The sequence below is a fragment of the Poecilia formosa genome, unplaced genomic scaffold, assembly GCF_000485575.1.
Source record: "Poecilia formosa unplaced genomic scaffold, Poecilia_formosa-5.1.2 Scaffold184, whole genome shotgun sequence".
In the NCBI taxonomy this organism is placed as follows: Eukaryota; Metazoa; Chordata; class Actinopteri; order Cyprinodontiformes; family Poeciliidae; genus Poecilia; species Poecilia formosa.
The window spans coordinates 1,251,043-1,269,178 of NW_006800123.1; the positions used below are offsets into that span (position 1 = coordinate 1,251,043).

General features: G+C 42.7%; 1 protein-coding gene across 1 annotated transcript; it reads left to right on the forward strand.

Moving 5' to 3' along the window:
- Window positions 1-1,850: 1,850 nt before the first annotated feature.
- Window positions 1,851-12,160, forward strand: cdk13 (cyclin dependent kinase 13). The gene is made up of 14 exons (XM_007565969.2): window positions 1,851-3,906; window positions 5,409-5,972; window positions 6,061-6,213; window positions 6,315-6,454; window positions 6,758-6,928; window positions 7,008-7,197; window positions 7,282-7,338; window positions 7,444-7,545; window positions 7,635-7,712; window positions 8,659-8,775; window positions 8,848-8,979; window positions 9,062-9,258; window positions 9,747-10,241; window positions 10,744-12,160. The coding sequence occupies exons 1-14, from the start codon at window positions 2,759-2,761 to the stop codon at window positions 11,427-11,429; spliced, it is 4,230 nt and encodes a 1,409-aa protein (XP_007566031.1). The 5' UTR covers window positions 1,851-2,758; the 3' UTR covers window positions 11,430-12,160.
- Window positions 12,161-18,136: the final 5,976 nt, after the last annotated feature.

Genomic DNA, 18,136 nt, shown 5'->3' on the forward strand with positions numbered 1-18,136 from the left:
ATCCAGTGACCTACCTGCAGCAAGCATGGGGGAGGGTTAGAAAAATAGTTATAGTGGCTCTAAAAAGTGTCACACTCCTCTTTCAAATTCATTTTGATAGTTAAAGTGGAGAACATTGGAAATATCTCAGAAATTAAAGATAAGACAAGGCTGGTATTAGTTTTAGAGGCTACAAGGAGGCCACATTTCCAACAAATGCTGGTTGAGCTTTGCATGGGATTGGAGATGAAGCATTATAGATATTCACATATTACCCACATATGTTATATATATATTTCACTTCCCTTTCAACAATGAAAAAAATTACCACAATGCTGACATTGCTCTGCTGCCTCAGATAAACACCCGACAGTCTTGGACCATTATCACTGTTATGTGACCCAACAAGCACCAAATGTTCTTCGCCTGGAAACGAATACAAAAACAGCAACAAGATGGCAAATTTGTATCAGTGATTAATATCGTTTTTATCTTATTCAGACAATACCGATATGTTAAAAATTAATTATCATCAGCCAATATCGATGTTAAATGATATATTGTGCATTCCTACCTGGGGTAAATATCTTCTGTAATTTCAATATAGTTGAATTATGTTGTAGATATGGCTAAAATCTGCTAAAATCCTGGCTCTATATTATGGTCTGATGGAACTGAACATTACATTTTAGTCCATAATTATAAAGGTAAGTTTGACATGAAAACGGGACCAAACGACACATAAAAACACCATTATGCTCTGGGATTACTTTCCGTACATGCAACAGGTTTTTGTCAAGCTAGAGGAAGTTTTCAAATTCTAAATGTCAGTTTGTTGTGACCTAAAACCTTTCAGAAAGTTAAGGATGAAAAGGAATTTTGTTAGCATCACAGTCCAAACATGCGTCCAAATCCACTAATTAATTACTTTGTAAGAGGACAAGCAAAGTTTTGGAATGGTTTAGGTAGAATCCAGAACTAAATCTGATAGAAAATGTTACAAACTGATATGATGAGAATGTACGCAAGGTGAATTGGACAAATGTTGCTAAGTGAAGATGTGAGAGGCTGACAGTTGACTAAATGCTAAATGAGTAGCAAGGATTTCAACAAGAAAAAAAAAAAAATGAGTTAATGAGGTTATTTCACCTCTATATTTTCCTGTTACCTGATTTGTTTGTCTTATTGTGTAAGATAAATGCTACATTATTTGTGGAATAAACAGGTATGAATTCTCCACAGTGTTTTTCACACTAGAAAGTGTTCTCAGGTTATTTTGTAACTGCTTTAACAATTGATTAAGCAATTTTCTGTAGTCTATTCATAATCTACTCAAAGTAAACATAATTATATGGCCCCAGTCAACCAGCTGTGATGACTATGGTTTACAGATAATGATGGCCCAAAATTGAGTTACTCTGAGAATTATTACATTATTACATGATTATTACATGAAAACCTCAAAACCTGGAACAAACTGAGTTTTGGATTAATAATTTTAATGACAGAATTACTAAAATTATCAGAAGTAAAGGTTTAGAAAATATCACCCTTGGCAAATAAACTATGTAATTATATACAGTACATCTTACTTTCTGAAGTGAATTGGTGAGATAATTTTACTAGCATTGATATTCTTAATAATTTAGATGTAGTTGCAATCTTAGAGGAAGCCTGGACGAGTTTTAAAAATAATTTGTGTTACACCTATTATAATCTGTCAGCAAAAACGTGATTTAATAATTTGCAATCATTCTGAAAATCGTTTAGGTGTTTTATTATTGTTAACTGTTCTATTTTGAAGGCATAAGGGTTTCCCTTCGCGTTGACGTCAGCTCTTGTCTGGATTACGCACGCGGACTCTATTGGTGTACGTCGACGCACGAGGCCTGTAGTTCGAACGCTGCACGGCCCTCGACGATCTGAACCGTTAGCCACGTTACGCACAAACTTATTATATCTTGAGATGAATCCAAAGTGTTTCTGAGCAGCTTTCTGTGTCAGGGTGGCTGCTGTATTTGGATGATGTTGTGAGGAGATGCATCATCAGTCCGGCTGGATTTGTTTAAAGAACAGCGTGTTTTGAATGGCTTTGTTTTCCCGACTGATTTGCCTTGAACTCCACGCAAGGAGAAAGGAGAGCTAGTGGAGCTAAGCTGCTAGCGGGCTATCTACTTCCTTGTTGCACACTGGAGTGTGTTGGAAGACGAGAAGAAGTTTCTAAGGGGACGGTTTTTAATTTTTACAATGTAACACTGTCTGGTGGATGGATTTAAAGCATCGTGTGGACTGTAGCGGTAAAGAAGAACACGTTTTTTAATAACTGGAGTAATTTTGGGCCTCTGTCGGCGATTCAATGGAATGCGATTGTGGACCAGAACAGTTAGCTAGCTTGAGCTAGCTCTTTTAAGCGATTAGCATTGGCTATCAAATCTGGGAGACAGCCATTCTGGAGTACAATGGTTGAGTACCGACTGGTTTTATGACTCTGCAACATAATATTATTTGAGTGTGGCGGATTTTTTTTGCCACCAAGTGTCATCATTTGTAGGAACGCACTCGGTCTGGGCTCTTTGTTGTGCTGGTTTGGCAATGGAAACGTTAAGCTTTTGATCCTGCTAGCCGACAGGCTGCCTAATTGAGAGACGTCAGCTAAGTAGCCTGTTACACCGCTAGCCCAATGTTTTGTTTAGCAGCACATAGGGGGACATAGTTTTGAAAGAACATTCTGTGCTGTTATTCTGGACTTTGTGGTAGCTGTGACTTATTTGAAAGATAAATGCCCAATTCAGAGGTGCTTCGCGAGGGTCGCGGACGGAGCCCCTCTGAACAGCGACATGCTAACAGACAGGACAGGCGGAGTAAGCCGGGGAGCGATGGGACACAGCGAGAGCGGCACCGGGAGAAGAGGCGCTCGTCGGCTGCCCGAAGGAAGAAACGCAGGCAGGAGAAGAACAGAAACCTGTGGCCCATCGGTGCGACAGAAAAAGCAGAAAATAATCGAAAGGGCGCTTTTGATAAGGAGCTCGAACTTCGGACGCTAGTGGAATATGACGATGTTAGCTCCCAGTCGGAGCGGTTCTCTGGAAGCCCCTCACCTAAACTTTACCCTCACCCTGACGGGCTGGCAGTGGATCGACTTAGCGATGTTGACTTGGGGGAGTTTAACGGACCAGCATCCCCGGTAAGAAGTCAACTGGAGGGCCGGGAGGCGGTGTGCCTTAGTAAGGACAGCATAACAAGAGGACCATCCGTGAAGAACAAGCAAGGGAAAGAGATAAGTAGAAAGAAAGTCCGTCGCAGCCGTGAGAGAGACCCCTCAAAAGTCAGGAGTGGGGGTAGCCTGAGTGGCTCTAAAAATCACAGGGACGCTGCAAAGAGCGGTGACAGGAATGGCAAAAGGACTTCCACATCTCTGACCTCCCAATCCGCAGACAAAAAAGATTCAAAAAGGCACAAAAGTAAAACGAGGTCTGACAAAGAGCCTCCGTCTGCTTACAGAGAAGCTCCACAGGCTTACAGAGATGATCGGGATGACCTCAGGGCATACAGGAGAAGTCCTGGTTTTAAAGCAGACAGTCCCTATGGGCCACCTTACTCATACAACTACCAGTCTCCCGGTGGGTTCAACCAGGTAATATCTAGAAGAAGTCCAACTTTCATAAGTAAAAGACCCTCACCCAGCTCCACTTATTATAGTCGGGACTTAGACGTGTACGGAGCATATGGTGTATCAAAGTCACCTAGTTCGTACTCCAGCAACAAGAGGAAGCGATCTCCATCCAGTCCAGTTAACTGGCGCAGGTCGCCCAGTTTTGGCAGGCATAGCCCATACGAACAAGGAGAGTTCATCTCAAGTCCCAATGGAAATCGCAGAAGATCCCGAAGCCCCTACAGGAAGTCCATGAGTCCAAGTCCAGATGTCAGGTGAGCTCCTAAAGTGTAGCTTATCTAGGATTACAATTTATTAGAATCCAGCTAGACACAGGCTGGTTACCACATCTTGCTGCCCATCCCACACTTATTGCTGCAAACTGCCAGTGAGCTGGCTTTTAAGAATGACACATTTGGTGGTTTGGAGATTTTTTGTGATATTGTGAAGCCACTAATATTTTTTACTTTAGTCTGTTTCAGAATACTGTCATTTTATAAATATTCTGAAATTGTTTTTATGGGGGTGGAGGAAAGAGATGGAAAGCATAAGGAAGACGGCCAATACTGACCTTAACAAGTCTATTTGTACTAGTGAAGAATACAAATGAAAGTTCCTATTATCTGTATGCTGTTTTGTTTGTCCATTTTTATCTATGTTAGCATAGTCATTAAAATATTAACATTGCTTTCAACAATAATATGCATCATCCTGTACAGCATTACCTGTCTCTGTTGTTTTTGACTCACTTTTAGAATTTGAAAGGAAAAATTATTGTTAGACGCTGTTTGTTTTTACAGACATGTGGGGAAGATTAGAATAATTTTCCTGAGCAGGTTCTGTGTGTTTATGTGACAATTGTCAAATTATAAGTCATTCAGATTTAAATCGGGTCAATTCAACCTTTAGCCAGTTTTTCAGACACATTAACATTTTGTTCCAACAAACCTCCATTTTGTACCCATACACTTAAATATAGTGCACCATTTTATTACTTTTGGTAATGGGGTACTTTGTAATCATAAAAAGGCTCTAAATGCACATAATTACAAATTGTGTTTTAATCCTTGTTTAGGCCAATTTTTGACTATCTTAAATCAAAGCTGAGCATCCTCCTACCATATTGCCTCACCGTAGACCTAGTAGGTAACGGAAAGTTACTTTAGGTTTTCAAATCAGGACCAGAATGTCCTCAAGGTGGGTTCGAAGGCACGGAGGTGTTTAACTGCCAGAGCTACGAACTGAACTCAGGAGCGGGATCTCGTTGAAACCAAAAAACATTCTTGTTATAAAGAGACAGAAAGCTATTTTAAACGAGAAAGTGTTTAATTTTAACAACAGAAAATACATTCACCTGACAGAATATGGCTTCCTAAAACATTGGGTTCTTCAAGACAACACCCAAACATCCCACAAAGTGTTGCTGTTTTACTGTTACGACCTTTCTTGTTGAAAGGAAAACCTATTTTGGATTTAATAAGATATAAAACTCATCATAACTAGATTTTTTACTTTGCTTAAACAAGGATGTTTCTCGTTTTAATGAGGTGCTTCTGCTGCATTTCCTGGCTCTGGCACTTAAATGTTTACGAAGGGAAGCGTGAGCGGTGCGAAACAGTCTGTGGCATAGCTGGTTTTTGTACCAACACATGGGTGTGAAAGAACAATAAAAGCACAGTAAATGGGTGAAATGATAAGCATCCAAGTTTAGACAAATTCAGAAGAAAGTCCATTTGAATTCGTTTAGGTCTAAATATATTTTTTGTTACTTTTCCAGACGACCTGCTAAGTCACGTAGCAGAAGTCCATATTCAACCTCAAGGCATTCACGCTCCCACAGCCGCCACCGGCACTCTCGTTCCCGCAGTCGCCACTCCAGCCTCTCGCCGAGCACGCTCACGTTCAAAAGCAGCCTCGCCGCCGAGCTCAGCAAGCAGAAAAAGGCGAAAGCAGCAGAGGCTGCCGCCAAGGCCAAGAACTCGAGCAACACATCTACTCCGACCAAAGGTTCCTCCTCGGCTCCTCAGCCGAGCCCCAAGTCTAACCACACCTCCAGGAAGGGACGTCCTCCCTCTCCACCTCCACCAGAGAAGGGACCCAGAACTCCGCAGTCCAGCCAGCCGCAGTCCCCTGCAGACAAGTTGTCCAAGAAGACCACAGAACGCCAGACCAGTAAGGACAGAGACGGGAAGGGCAGAGATGATTCGATACACCGGGACAAAAGGAAAGTGGCAACATCTGGACCGAGTAAAGACAAGGAGCGATCCACCGCTCCGATTATTTCCACACTGCCAGCGCTACCGTTGCCCCCTGTCGTTGAGAACTTTGATAAAGGAGAAAGGTTTGGGTTTACTTTATGCTGTCTGAGTACTTTAGGTTTTTATGACGTCACTCAGATTTGCTCAAGCACTTCCTGATTTTATCTTCAGCTTAAAGGACGCCTCAACAAAGAAGAAATTGGAGAAGAAGTCCCGTCAGCTCCTGACCGACTTACCTCTTCCCCCCGAGCTTCCTGGCGGCACGTCTTCCCCACACAGCCCACTTGACGACAAAAAGTCCCAAACGCTTCGTCGAAGACCAAGGTGTGCTCAAACAGTTCATGACAGTCTTTCTTACTGTATTCTACAATATGTGTGCGTTTATTCTTAATCTTTTATAAATGTTTTTCTGTGGTTCCCCATAGAATCTGTGGCCCAAGACACGGTGAAATTAAAGAAACAGAGATGTATTGGGGAAAACGCTGTGTGGACAAGTTTGAGATCATTGGAATAACGGGAGAAGGGACCTACGGTCAAGTGTACAAGGCTAAAGACAAAGACACTGGTGAGATTTCACATCAACACAAATGTTTTAATCTGGAAGGATCAACTTTCCAGCACAGTCTGGAAAAGTCTGGAGTATTTTCTAGTCTGGACTTAAAAGTTCAGGCCATCTGTTTGCCATTCCAACCATTTGTCTATCCGCCCGTCCAACCGCTTGTCCATTTGACCGTCCAGACTTTAAAAATGATAGAAAACTCTGGAAAGTTAAAGTTTGTAATGACATGATTGTTAGGGAACCAGGAAGTTTTTAGCCACCAAGTAACCCTGTCAAACACAGCCGCTTCTTTTGACTTCTGTCCTCCAGGTGAGATGGTGGCTTTGAAGAAAGTTCGACTGGACAATGAAAAAGAGGGCTTCCCAATCACAGCCATTAGAGAGATTAAAATTCTGCGACAGCTCAATCACAAGAGCATCATAAACATGAAGGAGATTGTCACTGACAAGGAGGATGCTCTGGACTTCAAGAATGATAAAGGTAACAACGTTTCTCCTTTCACTCATGTTACTGGCTGTTTACTGTCTCTGTGCTGACTGAAGCTTTGTTCTCGTCCCAGGCGCTTTTTACCTCGTGTTCGAGTACATGGACCACGACCTGATGGGTCTTCTGGAGTCCGGTCTGGTCCATTTCAACGAGAACCACATAAAGTCCTTCATGCGGCAGCTGCTGGAGGGCCTGGATTACTGCCACAAGAAGAACTTTCTTCACAGAGACATAAAGTGCTCCAACATACTCCTCAATAACAAGTGAGACAGAGAAAGAACAAGCCTCTGTTTAGTGAAGGTTTCCCCCCAACAGTCATTAATCGATGTTTTCCTCGCTTTAATCAGAGGTCAAATCAAGCTGGCAGACTTCGGACTCGCTCGACTCTACAACTCTGAAGAGAGGTGAGTCTTGTGTTCTTGGCACAAGCGTTTTGATTTTGAGTCTAACTTTATTAGTCCAGCTTTTTAGCTTGATGATGTCAGTAATGAACACACCTGCTTCTCCAGTCGGCCATACACCAATAAAGTGATCACACTGTGGTACCGCCCCCCCGAGCTGCTGTTGGGGGAAGAGCGGTACACTCCGGCTATTGACGTGTGGAGCTGTGGGTAGGTGATCGTCCTTTTTTACTCAACACGTTTCTTATAACTTACATGTTTATGTGTTCATGTTTGATGAGCTCTTCTGTTTATTACAGATGCATTCTGGGTGAACTCTTCACAAAGAAACCAATCTTTCAAGCTAACCAGGAGCTTGCACAGTTAGAACTCATCAGGTAAGTCAACTTGTATTCATGAAATGGTCGTTTCACTAAATGTATCTTAATATGCATTAATACACACAGTGGAAACCATCTTAACGTCACGATGGAAGCCAATATCTACAGTCAGCTGTTTTCTCCCAGCATGGTGCTTTTATTAACACGTTAGTAATTATTGCAGAAGTATGAAACACAAGTTGTGATTTTGCAGGCGCTTCTCTGTTTCCCTTCCTCATTGTTGAACGATGGACTTAAAATTACTTAGAAATGGCCTCATGAGTTTAGCTCTTCTTAGTTCCAACTGCAGCAGCACTGCCCTGCAAGCTTCAGGCTGCGTTTCCAGGAAACCCTTCTTAAAATTTTCTAACCAAGTGTTAACGCTGTTCTCTTTCAAATCATTTTAAGAAGTCTTAATTCCATGTGCTATTTTTGGTAGTTTTTTTTATTTTGTGTGTATTTATGTGTAATTTGTACCTTTTTATTTATGGTTTTGAATACCATACATCGGTGTACCTCTTCTCTTGGCCAAGTTTCCCTCGAGAAAGAGATTCCATCTTGAGGGACTTCCTGGTAAATTAATAGTTAAATGAAAACTATTAATTCTGCTGAATGACGCAATCAGACTTCTGTCTGAACAGTTTAGACCTCCAAAGAGTCCAGCGTGAGCAGAAGAAGAACATGGGCGTCACACAGCAGCGAGGGTGCTAGTTTCTACCAGGACTTTATAAAGAGAATAACAAAAGTTACAGTATGACTTATTTCAGTTAAATTCAGTGATTAGAGGTGGTGAGTTTTGGGTTGTTGTTTTTTTTTTTTTGATTGAACGTAAAAGTAACACTATTGTTTCTTCATGATGGAGAAAGGAAAAGGACAGAGTTTACCTGTACTTTATTGTCAGTTACATTTCCATGTCACTGCATTTTTGCTACAATAAATAAATGAATAAATGTCGCTCTTGTAGCCGGATCTGCGGCAGCCCCTGTCCTGCTGCTTGGCCAGATGTCATAAAGCTTCCTTTTTTCAACACCATGAAGCCAAAGAAGCAGTACCGGAGACGCCTGAGGGAGGAGTTTGCTTTGTAAGTTTAACCTGAAGCATCGTTGCATATTCCTGGGAGCTGCTCTCCAGCTGTTCTGTTTTTGCCGCTCAGCATCCCCCCGTCCGCCCTGGATCTCTTTGACCACATGCTGAACCTGGACCCCAGCAAGCGCTGCACAGCTGAACAAGCCCTGGGCAGCGAGTTCCTCAAAGATGTGGATCCGGACAAGATGCCTCCTCCAGAGTACGCCTCGCCGTCCTCGTCCCTCCCACGCGCCGATTGTTTTTAGCATCATCGGATCGTTGACGCTTTCCTGTCTCTGCAGCCTTCCCCTTTGGCAGGACTGTCACGAGCTGTGGAGTAAGAAGCGTCGCCGGCAGAAGCAGATGCCAGAGGAACTGGTGGCTCCCAAGGCCCCCCGCAAGGAGCTGGGCCTTGATGACAGCCGCAGCAACACGCCGCAGGGCTTCACCGCTCCGGGGGGCGTCAAGGCGCAGAATGCAGCTGCTTCTGCACTTCTGGGTCAGTTTAACTGCGTTTGCTGTTCTGTAATTTGCTTGATGGTCACCCATAAAACCCAGGCTCAAGAAAATTCAGCCTCATTTTCATGCTCTACATGTTCCAACCATAGGCTTCAGTGTTTTTTACTGGGATTTTATAGTCTAACAACACAGTGCATTATGTGATGAAGTATAATCATACAGTTTTCAACAGCTTTACAAATGGAAATCTGGAATTTGATTCACTTTACTCTAATGCCCCCAAATACATAAAATCCAGTTCAACCAGATGTCAGAAGTTTTCCTTTTTCCTCGTAATTAATATTTTTTCTTACCCTGGCTGTAATACTCCATTGTTGATGGATGGAACTTAAAATAGTGGAATCAAAGTGATTTTAAAATAAAGATATATGAATTCTTTTGATCTGCAGGTTTTTCCTGGACATCCTACTTTCCTAAATGTGTTTTCTGTCAGAATACCATTTGATGCTCTTTTGTGTCTCGTCACAGAACCAAAGGGTCCAAACTCCCAGTTCACCCAGGAGCAGCTGGCCGTCCTCTTGAACATATTTGGCCAGCCCAAGAGTGCAATCAACCCCGCCCAGTTCGTCCAGTCCATGAGCACAAAGGTCAACCAGGAGACACTTCAGCAGCTCACTAAAGCCTTAGCTCCCTCTGACCTGTCAGAACCCGCGCCCCAACCCACTCCAGCCAAACCCCCCCAGCCTCCCGCCCCAGCCGGAGTCCCGCGTACCCCCCCTATGCCCAAACCTCCTTCGCCCCCCATGTCCGCTCCGCCGGTTATTCCTGAGGGCGAAGCCGCGGCCGCCACCCACACGGCCGTGACCATGCTGCTGGCCCAGCTGCTGCAGGCTCAGCAGGCTCAGAGGCAGGAAGCGGCCGACGGCGGGGAAGGAGCGGAGAGCAGCAGCGCCGCAGCCCCGCCTCCAGCGCTTCCACCTCCAGAGGTCAAGCTGCCTCCAGAACCCAGCCCTGTTTCTCCAGGTGAGAGAGCAGCACTCCATTAAAGCCAGAACCAGAAAGAACATTATAGATGACAAACTTGGCATTAAAGCTGCACCATGTAACTTAAATATAAAAATATTCTTATAAATTTGATAAAACTGTCACTGTGTCCTGACATGACTTATAGAAGCTTTTTGTTTTTTGCTCTTGTTCCTGTAGATTAAATGTTTGTCATGCACAATACAGAAATGCCACTTCGTCTGTGTACTATTCAGTTATAATTCAGTAGTTAGTCTGGGCCTTCTGCATGAATTCCTTCATCAGTCCTTTGGGCATGAAGGAATTGATGCTGTGACTCTGCAAGTGTTGAGGGAGTCCAGGTGGCTTTAATAGCCACCTTCTGAACTCTCTTGGTAGAGGGCAGCTCAGTTTTTCCTTTCTCTCAACTTTCCAGTTCCTCACAACTCTGTAAACAATCAGCCAGTTTTAAATCAAAATAAATAAATCAGATGTTTCTGATCATGATTTTTTTCTTCCTCAGTGTCTGAGGTTGGGGGCATGTCCATCCTGCCTCCGAACCAGCGCCCCCCCGAGCCCCCGGAGCCCCCCCCACACGCCGATCTGGACTACCGCCAGCCGCCTCCTGAGCCTAAGCTGGGTCACGCCCCCCCCATCGCCTCTGCCAGCGGAGACGAAGGAGGTCGGCCCCCGGAGCCGGACTACCCTCCTCTTCCTCCCTCTGCAGAGGGGTCTGCTTACAGCCACCCTCCTCTCCAGCCTCCCCCCTTCACTCACGCTGGTTTCACTGACAGCTACATGGGCCACATGCTGGGCGGGGGCCTGCCGCCCCACGCCCTGAGGGACGTGTTCAGCGGTCCAGGCGCCGTGTCCTCGAACAGTGCTGGGGTTCTTCCGCCGGCCCACCCGGAGCCTTTCCCCCCAGCGGCGGCGGCCCCTGGCCCCGGCAGCCTGCTGTTCAGCGGGGACAAGGACCACCGCTTCGAGTACAATCACAGTCCGTTAGCCGTGGAGGGGCAGCCCAACCCCGCCGCCATCCACATGTACAACCACGCCCTGGCCAGGAAGGACGTGGGTCCGCCTCCCATCCCGGCGCCGGGACAACCCTGGGGCTCCCCGTCCCAAGTCGGGGCGCCGCCTCTTCCCCTCGGATTTGTTCCCCACGTGAATTCTACAGCAACAATCAGAGGACGAGGGCTGCCTTTCTGAAGGCAGCGGCGTTCTGGATCCGTTTTTCTAGACCGTATCAGATCTGGAGATGCACTCTCAGTTTTATTAACTTAAGTCTGTGTAAAGCATTGTATTTTTTCCTTAATCTGGAATATGTTGCAGAAGGACAGATGAATAACACCAGGAGCTTTTCTCCCTCGTACTGTTTTCATATTTTTTTGTAATCTATTCTGCTGTCTTTTAAATTAAACTTTTACCTTTATTTTTAATTTTTTTCTTTTGCTTTTGGTTCTGTTTTTTTGGAATGTACAGCGTCAGGTCGGGTAAACATTTTTAATCTCTACCTTTTAGCCTTTCTGTAATTTTCCCAGGCAGAGTAGTATTAATGTTTTGCACTACTGACCAAAGTAGGCAGAAACTATTTTGGCTATGAAAGGAGATGGATGCACACGTGGAACATGGCTGGTGACGAGGGTGTCGTCTTTTCCGTCTTGAAGTCAATGACGAAGAATGAGGCGCCGGAGCGGGGAGCGTATTCAAGGACAGGGTCTGGGTAGCACTTGTACGACCGCAGCACATCCGATTTTCCATCACGAAGTCTTGGAGTTCCATGGAAATCCTCGGCACTGTAGAAAAAAAAAATGAAATGTCGATGAGCGAAGCAAACTGATCCAGAATTCAAAAAGGAAATAATTTTTCTTTTGTACTAAAATGATTTGTCCTGCTCCCTTGTCCTTTGGCAAATGTTTATTAAAGAAATGCCAACAATGTGTCTTTGTTTTTTTTTTTGTTTTTTTTTGTAATTTCTAAGTTTGCCTTGTGCTGAACCCCGCCACAGGGGGGCAGTGTGGGGCCAAGCACCTTCACACAGACCTGCACTGTTCTGCTGAAGTAGTCACACATTTACTGGCTTCTTGCTCTTATTTGACCCCCATCGTGTCTTGAAAACTGTAAACAGATTTTTAAGGAGTTTGTAATTTAAAAAAAAAAGTACAAGTGAATTTAAATTAGAATCAGGAATTTATTCAAAAATTATTTGTACAGATCGCATTTTTTCACATGTTTAAAAATGTCATTTTGATAAAGACTAAAAGCTAATAAAACTTCAAAATCATGTCAAAATTTATTTAAGAGCAACAGTGTATAATTTTAACACCGGATGGAAAAACTCAACTATTTGCTGGGTGATTTTCAGCTCTCGTCTGCCAAAAAGTTTAAGATGTTATTTTCCAGTAGGACTTTACACCTGCCTATAGAGCCGAAGGCAACACCTGCTTTTACATGATGTGTCTCCCTGATTGGCCAACGGACCTGAAACCCTTCAGAGAATCTGTGAAAGGAACTTCCACATCACAGTGAGGCAGTAATTCATACAAAATGAGACCAAAATACCGAGGGCATAAAATGTACAGTGCATAGACGTGTAATATTTCTGTATTTCCCAATCCTCATATTACCCATGTTGATCCCTGTTGCATTTACACCCTTTTCTGCTGCACTTTTTCCTTCCACTAAACATTTTTTGGCTTGGCCTTCTTGAGGTAAATCTGCAGTGATTCACAAAATCTTGTATCAAATAATATTCCTGTACTGAAAATCAATTTCTATTGGTTCTGCTTTTCAGAGGATTCTGCATTTTTGGGGTTTAATTATTTGCCAGCCATATTTATCAGAAATGAACTGAGGCAGATTCTTGAAGTACATCACTCTTTGTCAGTCATTAAATCAGATTATTTTGTCCATAATATTCTGCTGCACATCAGATTTAGAACGATTGGTATGTCCACTTAGAATCAGCTTAATTTCTGAAATAAAGATATTTTATGTTTCTTGGGAATTAATTTGTAAAGAAGGAAAATAATTTTACATGGGAATCTGGCCATTAGCTATTTTAAAAGACTGACACTAGCTAAAAACACAACTTAAACTAAAGCTTAATGTTATTATGGGGTGTTTTCATGCTTCTGTATTGTTTTACTCAATCCGCCCCGCCCCCATACACATTTTAATGCTGGTGATAAAAAAGCCATTATGTGTTGATGGGATCTGTTCAGCAAAGCTGATTCAGAACATTGACAGCACAGAGTGTGTGATTAATACAGCGTGGATGATGGATTGCTGAAAGTTTACGATGCCTTCAGTGAGACCGGCCTCATCGCTCTGTTTCCAGTAGAATTTAAAGAGCTTATGTGGATGGAAGAAATACAGTCGACTGTGGCGGGTTTTTATCATTTTTTAAAAATCTAATTATGACCCACAACCAGCTGGAATCTTGTGAGAAATCGTTGCAGAGTGTGACGTTAGCCTCACCAGGCGTAATATTTCATTTATTGAAATGTTTATTCTTATTGCTTTTTACTCAAGTATTATTTTTTGCTTTTCTTAGCAGTTAGTGCTGGTTGCATAGCTGAATTCAGCAAAAGAATAATTGATAACTAAAATATTGTGTCTCGCCTGAGTGCAATATGTCAAGTGATGTTTGTTGCAGAGGGACTTGGACTCACTTCTTGCTTTCGTATAGATTTTGTGCTACTTTGTGTTTGTTTATTACATAAAGTAATGCCCAGTTAATCCACAGGGTGGTGCTGCAGGACAGGTGGCTAAATGGATATCAGCTCATCATCCCAACAAAATTTCATATATTTCATGTAAGTGTAAAGGATGAGTTGTGCGTCTCATCCTCGAGCGATAATGAATCTGAATGCTTTGATTTCTGAAAACGAAGGCACTGCATACTAATCCCTGTCATTCTGGTTTAATCGTGGCGGAGCGGCTTCCTGTCTTCAACACATCTGGTTCGACCTTGCCAGGTTTACGTAGTTTGCTAACTCAGTACTATCTTGAGCAGCCCAATGACAAGAAGAAGTACCACGTAGTGGGTTGGTTGATGCCGAAATGTGCAAGGAAAAAAATAATTAGGAGTCCAGGGTAATTTATTGAGAAATAAACATGCTGACCTTGAATAAACCTTTGAGATCCATAATACGAGAGCGCGTCCTGGTGCCAGTTGCTCCTTGACGGGGGTGAGCAAGCTGAAATAATGGGAGCTTCATGGCTCCGGGTCAAACCTTGTTTTCTTTTTGCGTGTCTGTGTGTGTTTAGAGAGAGGAACAGAGGAAATGCATTCTTGTTTTTCTTTCCAAGCAATTTCCCTCGCGGTGCCGCGTTCACTTCCGTCCTTATTTATTTATTTCATTTTAATTAAAACGCAGAGTCTAAAAGTGGTGGCGAGGAAACAGTGAAGGTGCAGTCTTCCGCATGCATGCACAGCCAAACCCTGTTATGGTGTCAGTAATTACAGTATGATGCATATTATTACAGCTGGCGTGCAATACCAGCCATTAACGGGACTGCATTACGGGGTGTTAATCTCCTCTAATGAGTGGCTGGGTTTTAAAGGAAGTGTGTCACAAACAGAGATCCTGGACTGGCTTGATGTTCTCTTAGCCGTCAGAGCCAATCAGGAATGATGGCGTGTCAAAAGGGCCGCCTTTCGTCTCTTGGCGCTGTGCATCAGATCCGCCAGGTCAGCAGCAAGGTGACACTTCTTAAAAGGTTATCGAGCACCAACCTTTACCTCACATGGCGGCAGAGATAACCACCGGTTACTCAAGCCGTCACGTTGACGAAAAGGTCAGAATCTCTTCAAATCTTTTTTTGCAGAGGACGATCTGCTAAATTTGCTTCGCAGAATGCGTTATTTCACACGGGGTCAGGCTCTAACTTCTCACTGACATCTCCATTAACTCCACACAGGAAGACAAAGGGCTCGCAAATCACACACAGCAGATATTACCCAGAAATGTCATTCTCAGCCTACCTTTAGACTTTACCTTTGAAGTGTAAGGTCAATGTAAGTCACTTTAAAAGTTAACCTGGCTCTCCAGGAGCTATGAAGACCTGACACTCCTTAAATATCATGGAAAAGTCAACTGGAAATCAAACAAATCGGTTGGGGAGGGGAGAAAAGCTTCCACAAACTGCAAACCCTTAAAAAAAACACATTCTGGGTATCTAAAAACAAAGGCGTCAAACTCCAATCCTCAACAGCCGGCATCGAGACACCCAAATGACATAATTAGCTCATTAGCAGAACTCTGGAGAACCCGAGTGTAGGATGAGGTAAATCCATCCTCAGATTCAGGTGTGTCGGTCTTGCAGGACGTCAGCTCTGAAGGAGTAGAATTTGACATCCCTGTTCTACAGGGGGACTTTTGGCTCATTCCTCTTCACATAACCAATGCCACTTTGAAATATTAACCTTATTGTCCTTAAGCTACTTTGTAGCTAATCGTGCTTTGGGGTAATTGTCCATTTGACAGACACCTTTGTGTCTTTGTTGTGCGCTTGATGTCTTGAGATGTTGTTTTAATATTTTTACATCAAGTTGTTTCCTCATGATGTAATCTTTTTTGTGAAATGCACCAGCCCCTCCTGCACAACCTGATGTTATATTTCGTAGTAGGGAGGAAGATCACAGGCTTGCACGTTTCAAATTTTTCCTCCAACTTTTGCAACAGTCATCATGGCCAAACACTTGAGTCTCTGTCCAATCATCAGACCACATGACGTGCCTCCTTTGTGTTTCCAGACTTTCGCCTGGCTTCTTTCTTGCTGAGCGGCCTCTCAGCCTGAGCACAGTACAGAAATCTTTTCACTGTAGAGGATGTTCTCTCACCGGTCTTTTGCTTTTGTTCTGGTGTCGACACACATGATTTACACCAAAAAACATCGCTCTGGGACTCAGAATGAACATCATGATGGTTAGACATTCTTACACTGTTTATTGTAGCGTGCAATTTCATCAACAGATGAAATTGTCACCTTCAGACATTTGCAAATTGCATCCGTGGTTAATCCAGACTTGTGGAGGTTTGAATTTCCTCCGCTGATGTCTTGGATGACTTCTTTTGATTTTTCCATGAGAAAAAGCCTCTTTAAGTCAGATGTGTTTAAACATTTGACTACATAATTAGCTAGATGTAGTAAAATAATGTTAGACTTGAAAGAATCTGGTAACTTATGTTACTTTATATCTTTAATTTCTGTTAAGAGTGTGCAAAGTTGCTCCTCCTGGTACAATGCTACGTTTTTCAACGAATCCCCTTGCTCCAGGCCATGCAAAGTCTCACGTCTCCAAAGCTCTATGACCTGTGAAACAGCGTAAAGCTGGTTTATGAAGTGGCTTCCTACACATTATGGCTGTCCAATCCACGGCAAAAACAATCTGCGGAGCTATTAATGGGAATTGTTCAAGCAAACACAAGTGTTCTTCAAGAAATGTGGAGGGAAATGTGAAATCATGTGTGAAATGTGAGTTGCAATCCAAAGAATTATTGTGGCTCAAATTGAAATGTCACGGGGGAGTGTAGGAGTCGGGGTGACAACCACTCCGACATGCATAAAGGCAAATAAGATATCTTGGTTACGAAGCATGCTTTGTAGTTCCAGCCTTGCCCGAAAGCGTTTTACTGTTTGAACTCAGCGGCTCTGTTTTTATAACCTTAACCCTGCGCTGGGAGACGTACATGGAGCCGCAGTGACTTCAAATATCCTGTTCTGAGGCTTGTTTTCTCTGCCGACTCCTGAAGAAAATGCGCCGTTTCCATGTTGACTTCTCAGGCTCCGTATCCATCTACCCGAGCTGTATGTGAACCGCTGACATCCTCCTGAGCAGCAGAACCTGTCAGAAAAAAAAACAAAAAAAAAACACTTCCACACACCCAGAGACTGATGATTACCTGGAGGGGAAATTCACCCTGGAGGCTCTTTAACTCATCAAACAACAAAATAAGCAAAGATTGTTGCTGTTGTTCCACGTAGGAAAATATTTAAATAGTCCAATGACTATGAATGACACTGTTTTAGAAAATTGTCTTTCATAATGACGACAGAATCAGATTGTATCAGAGCCGTTTAGGAAGATAATTCACATTTCTTTGATATGAACATTTTTAAAATAGCTTATAATGAACTATTCACTTATGTTTAATGGTTTGCAACCAATCTGTTTAAAGGTGCTACGGATTCAAAAAGTTTTACTGACTTGTTTGAGACTTTGGAACAATTTCTGTTTCCTCAAAGACGTCCATTTTTTTCTAGGTCTTTTTACAACAAGGCAAAAAAAGACGCTATTCTGGTTAAATTAAAACATGTCTGCCAAAGAGATTCTCGTCTATAGTCCATTTTGGAGTACAAACAAAAGACATTTTTTTTATTATTATTTTGAGTTTTTTTTTATTTTATTTGTTTTATTTGTTACACCATCGAAAAAAATGCAATGCAACAGATTACAATATATCTAATAATTCATCATAATTTAACTCGTTGATGTGGCTGAATTTTTACAGTGTGCTCCTCAGTTTAGTTAGGATGTCTCCAATACAATTTAAAATGAGGCAAATACATTTTTTACCACATCAGAACCATCTGCAGCAGTAAAGCATATATTTTTTCCACATTTCTGATGCTTTTAATGCATTCGACTGACACACAAGCTAATGTCTTTTTCCCAAAATTTCACTATTAAACTGAGATTCTTTTTCCTCCCCTTAAGAGAGATTTTCCAGGAGAGGTCCTTTAGAGGATAAAATACATCTCACGAGATAAATCTGTGTTTGATGGGCCAGATGTTGATGTTCTTATTTAGATTTAGAGCAGACATTGAGAACTAAACATCCCCGCACTGTTTTCTCCTCCTCAGCTGGTGGGTGACTCATCAAACACGTAATAGTCTAAAAAGAAGT